The following is a 4,997-nucleotide window of genomic DNA, read 5'->3' as shown; positions in this document are numbered from 1 at the left end:
GGATGAGGACCGGGCTGGGGAGCGGGGCTGGGATCGGGCTGGGGAGCGGGGCTGGGATGAGGACCGGGCTGGGGAGCGGGGCTGGGATGAGGATCGCGCTGGGGAGCGGGGCTGGGATGAGGATCGCGCTGGGGAGCGGGGCTGGGATGAGGATCGCGCTGGGCCCGGCCCGCGCTCCGGAAGCTCTTTCGGCCGGTGCCGGTCCCGCCCCTGCCGTGTCTCCTGACCCGGAGCCGCTCCCGAGCCCGGCGCTGACGGTGCCCGGTCCCTCCATGGCTCCCAAGGGCGGCCCCGGCGGGCGGCAGCAGTCCGAGGAGGACCTGCTCCTGCAGGACTTCAGCCGCAACCTCTCGGCCAAGTCCTCCGCGCTCTTCTTCGGCAACGCCTTCATCGTGTCCGCCATCCCCATCTGTGAGCGGCGGGACGGGGCTGGCGGCGGGCAGGGGAGCGGCGGGGCCCGGGGGAGCAGGAGACCCTGAGGGCAGCAGGAGACGCGGGGAAGGGGATCGGCAGCACCTGAGGGGAGCAGGAGACGCTGGGAAGGGGATCGGCGGACCCTGAGGGGACCGGTGGCCCCTGAGGGGATCAGGGACTCTCCACCGCGCGCCTCGGGCTCTGTCCCGCTGCCGCTCCGAGCCCGGCTCCGAGCGCACCCCAGGCGGGATCGTCCCGCTCCGAGCTCTGAGGGTTCCCAGCCGTGCGGGGTCCGAGCCGTGCGGGTTCCCAGCCGTGCGGGTTCCCAGCCGTGTGGGTTGCCAGCCGCAGGCGATGCCGGTGGGTCCGGGCCGTGAGGCGGTCTGCCGGCGGCAGCACTGACGTGTCACTGCGGCGGCGCTGCCTCGGCGGGGCCCGGAGAGCCGCTCTCGGAGCACATTTCTCCCTCCCAGAGCGTTTCTAATGCGGCTCGAACGCTCCGAGGGGTTTTGCAGCATTTGGGTTTGGTCTGGCAGAGCCTGTGCCGAATTACAGAGCTGACGTCCTGTATGCTGCTCCTGCAGGGGCATTTTTTTCTTGGAGAGAGGCCACTCAAAATGTAATTTTTTCTTCTTCGAAGGGCTTTACTGGAGGATATGGCACATGGATCTCGTTCAGTCCGCAGTCCTGTACAGCGTGATGACCCTCATCAGTACCTATCTGGTGGCTTTTGCGTATAAGAACGTCAAGTTTGTCCTCAAACACAAGTAAGTTTGGTGGCTGTTGGAGCTAGAATTTATTATTTAATAATTTAACAGAACCAGCGTTTACAACCTAATTTTTTTTATGAATAAGAATGCCTGGAACGTTACTCCAAAATCTTTTTTACACAGAAATATTTCCTAGTTGGTTTCTGTTGTCTCTTGTAATTATGGAGTAGCCCTGTCTTGTCAGCCAGGAGTACAGTGAAATAGCAGAACTACCATCATGCTCAGCAGGTATTGCCATAAATTACATTTAAATTATATTACTGATTATATCAAAATTACATTACTTGTAGCAGTTTGATTATTACTTGTCCCTTCGACTTGACAAAACTGTTCGGTGTCTTGACTCCATTTTATTCTTCACTGTAAATAAAACTTCCTCCAATCCCAGGGTTTAGCTGTGGGGGTTTTTATTAGTTTTTGAAGTTGACCATAAGTGGTGTTGCTTACAGGGTAGCCCAGAAAAGAGAGGATGCAGTGTCCAAGGAGGTGACTCGCAAGCTGTCCGAGGCGGACAACAGGAAGATGTCCCGTAAGGAGAAGGATGAAAGGTGACCTCCTTGTCCTCTTCCTTCTCTCCCTTGTTGTAATGCTGCCTTAAATGTCCTTAAGGCTCTAGGTGGGGTATGAGGGACTGTGCCCTGTTTTTCCTATATTCTGGAAAGCATAAGTTGTACTGTAACTCTTGGTTCATCTTAAAGCCTTTCTGAGGCAAGTCGTCAAGGAAAGGTCTCAAATGCACTTGGGATTAGAGGGGATGCTCACTGTGACTGCAGGATGGGAGCTGTCAGGGCTTAAGAGCCCAAACCTCTGTCTTCTAGAGGCTGGTTACAACAAAAGTACTGCACACTTGAAAATGGTGGGGGTGCCAGGATATCCCATCCCTGGAAGTGTCCAAGGTCAGGTTGGACGGAGCAACCTGGGCTAGTGGAAGGTGTCCCTGCCCATGGCAGGAGGTGGGATGAGGTGATCTTTAAGGTCTCTCCCCACCCAAACCAGTCATTCATTCTCTGATATAGTGATTTAAATATGCCTGAAATATTGTCTCTGCTTGCTCCTAGAATTCTGTGGAAGAAAAATGAAGTTGCAGACTATGAAGCGACAACTTTTTCCATCTTCTACAACAACACCCTGTTCCTGGTCCTGGTCATCATCGCTTCCTTTTTTGTGCTGAAGAACTTCAACCCCACCGTGTATCCTTTGTGCTCTGCTGGGAAGGGCAGGTCCTTTGCAGAACATCAGCTTAGAACATCGTAACATAAAAGCAGAGTTTACAAAAAAAACCTCCTCCCAGTCACGTGAATGTGACATGAGGTCTTTTAATGATATCACTTGGACAGTCTACGGAAATTCTTGTGGCTTTGCCATTTTAGTTGTAATTTTGGGATGAGGAGGCAGCTTGTTCTGCTGCAGAATCCCCAGGTCAGTGTTAGCTGACAGGTTGCTTTAGTTTCAGTAACTTCACAACCAAAATCATTTGTTCTTTAAGGAAATTATTATTGCCAATCAGGCCAGTTAATTCAGGTTGTTCTGTAGTTAACTATTTATAAAACAAATGTTAAGAGAACAGGCTAAACTTTGTGAGTGTCTTAACTTTGAAGGTAAGTTCATGCCTTTATTTTGAGCTGTATTTGAGGTTACAATATTTCAGTTTTAAAACTGTAAAGACCATTTCAATTCCTCCTTTTTCATAAAACTTCTACTAAATGTTCTGTACCAAAGAAGTATCTTGACAATTATATGTCCTTAACCTGTTCCCTGCAGAAACTATATTCTTTCTATAAGTGCTTCATCAGGACTGATTGCTCTGCTCTCCACAGGATCCAAGTAGACAAAAACCCCACAGAAGTTTATTTCTGTGAGAGACTTCAACTGCCATAGAAACATTTAAGGGCAGAATAGGAATTTTTTTTTTGTATTATGAGTGTAAGGGGGGGAGGGTTTAAATCCAAACTGATGGAATTATATTTACTTTTGGTAACTTTACATGGTATTATTCAATACCCGAGTTAATGAATTTTTTTTTTTACTTAGCAAGGGAAGGAAATGGGAGGGTGTGAGCTGTGACCAGACCTCACCTTTGTGAAGCACCACAGAGGGGTGATGGTTCTGCAGCCCAGGGGCAGCTCCACAGTGGGACTGCCCAGCTGTACCCACAGCCCAGGCCAGAAGGCCCCTGGGTGTCTGGTGAGCAGCCTCAGAGCCAAACTCCCTGATCAAAAAAGTGACAATCCACCATTTATCAATGTAACTTGAGAAGTTGTAATAAAAAGGAGCTTTTTTTGCCATTTAATTCCTTGTATTTCCATTCTTAAAAAAGTAGGTATTTTCATGTGTAGGTTTGTTGGCTCTTTCTGCTTCCAGAAGAGAAGAGTCTTTTCCTGTGTTCATTGGAAATACTCCTCATTTTTAAGTAACTTGTCAGGACAAAACCCTGAACCTCCTAGAAAACCACTTTTGAAGTGGTTTGAATATACTTTTTTTTCCCATTCATGTCCAAAATCACACATAAATAAGAAGCCCTGCCAGTTTCCTTGCACAGCTTAGCAGAAATGCTTTAGCTGGCTTTTTGTAATGGGTTTATCAGGCAATCCTGTCCCTTATTTTCTTGCTCTCACTGAAGCAGCTGTTCTGTTAATGCCAAACTCCACTGCTATTAATGGAATTCTGGAGCAGAAGTTACAGATCCTGCCATTACAGACTCAGGATCTGTGGGGAAGAAGGAGAAAGCTCATAATCAGATTTAATGTAACAATTACTCTGCTAATCTTTACTTCAATAAGATTTATGGAAAATAGAGCAAAATGAAGAATCTGGAGAGCAGGAGACAGAAAGGGCTCTATTTCTGACAAATAACCAGTCATAAAATGATTCCTAATTACCCAGTGCCTGCTGACTGACTGTAACACTTGTCAGCATCCTTTGGGATTGGATGGGATTGGATGGGATTGGGAGGCCTCCAGTCTCAACCCTCCCCTGCATAGTTCACTCTTCCTTTGCTTCCTGGTATGAACTGTTCTGTTTCTGTATTCAAACCATGAAAATTCCCATGGGTTTGGTGCACTTCAGAGCTGCCCTTGAAATCACTTTTCTGGTCAGGCATTTAACACTTTGTATTAACTTGATTGCTTCCCCTCAAAATACGTGGATTTTTCTGTATCACTTGTGCCTGATCATTCACCTCAGGAAGGAGACATTCCACGTTCCTGGTGCCTGTCTTGCACAATTGTACTTTGCTTGACTTATCACTTTTTTATAAAGGATATAATTTCTGTATTTTAGGCTTTTTAGCACACACAAACCAAATTTCTAACAAGCCTCCAGCAAGTAACCAGTGGGAGCCCAAGAGGAGGCCAAGCTGGCAGCTCTCTAAGCAGCAGGATTTGATGGGGCTGGTTTTTGCTCTGGTCCTCCCAAAGCACCCAGTACTTAAATTCCAGTATTTAAACAAACAACATTAGTACACTCATTGTACTGCCAGGGCTCTCACTGCCCTGTCAGGTGTTCTAGCAGGTGACAGGTGTGTTTTCCACCTGGTTGGAGAAGTGCTTGGAAGCAGCACTTTCTTCTGCTATTACTGTCACCTCACTGAGTCTTTTATTAACAGCTTTTCATCCTACTGTAGGTTTTTTTTGGTATTAACAGTTGCTGAGGCTTGGAGCTCAGCAAGTGAGGAGAGGGAACACTGAGCACTGACAGCCTGAAACTAAAGTCGGTGGGGGAGTGGGGTGGGTTGTGTGCTGCAAAAAACCCTCATCTTGGGCCTTCTCAGGAAAGTTTGGGGCTTTCTTCTTTTTGTTATTTGTAATTCTGTCT

General features: G+C 47.9%; 1 protein-coding gene and 1 long non-coding RNA gene across 2 annotated transcripts; one reads left to right on the top strand and one right to left on the bottom strand.

The window, feature by feature from the left end:
* The first annotated feature begins 177 nt into the window (after positions 1-177).
* SSR3 (signal sequence receptor subunit 3) lies at positions 178-3,474 on the top strand. Its single transcript, XM_051781904.1, has 5 exons — positions 178-411; positions 1,055-1,181; positions 1,634-1,732; positions 2,243-2,374; positions 2,946-3,474. Exons 1-5 carry the CDS (start codon positions 273-275, stop codon positions 3,010-3,012), a joined length of 564 nt encoding a protein of 187 aa, XP_051637864.1. The 5' UTR covers positions 178-272; the 3' UTR covers positions 3,013-3,474.
* LOC127468609 (uncharacterized) lies at positions 286-742 on the bottom strand. Its single transcript, XR_007903613.1, has 2 exons — positions 517-742; positions 286-475 (listed from the first exon to the last, which is right to left on the bottom strand). It is a non-coding gene; the product is annotated as an uncharacterized LOC127468609 (long non-coding RNA).
* Positions 3,475-4,997: the final 1,523 nt, after the last annotated feature.

The sequence above is a fragment of the Manacus candei genome, unplaced genomic scaffold (assembly GCF_025592945.1).
Source record: "Manacus candei isolate 608988 ecotype Guabito, Panama unplaced genomic scaffold, ASM2559294v1 h1tg000015l, whole genome shotgun sequence".
NCBI classification, from domain to species: domain Eukaryota; kingdom Metazoa; phylum Chordata; class Aves; order Passeriformes; family Pipridae; genus Manacus; species Manacus candei.
This window is presented reverse-complemented; position numbering and strand designations above follow the sequence as displayed.

Coding starts and splice junctions, on each gene's coding strand:
- SSR3 (XM_051781904.1), top strand. CDS start 273: ATGGCTCCCAAGGGCGGCCCCGGCGGGCGGCAGCAGTCCGAGGAGGAC. Junction 1,733..2,242: donor CGTAAGGAGAAGGATGAAAG/GTGACCTCCTTG, acceptor GCTTGCTCCTAG/AATTCTGTGGAAGAAAAATG. Junction 2,375..2,945: donor AAGAACTTCAACCCCACCGT/GTATCCTTTGTG, acceptor TGTTCCCTGCAG/AAACTATATTCTTTCTATAA.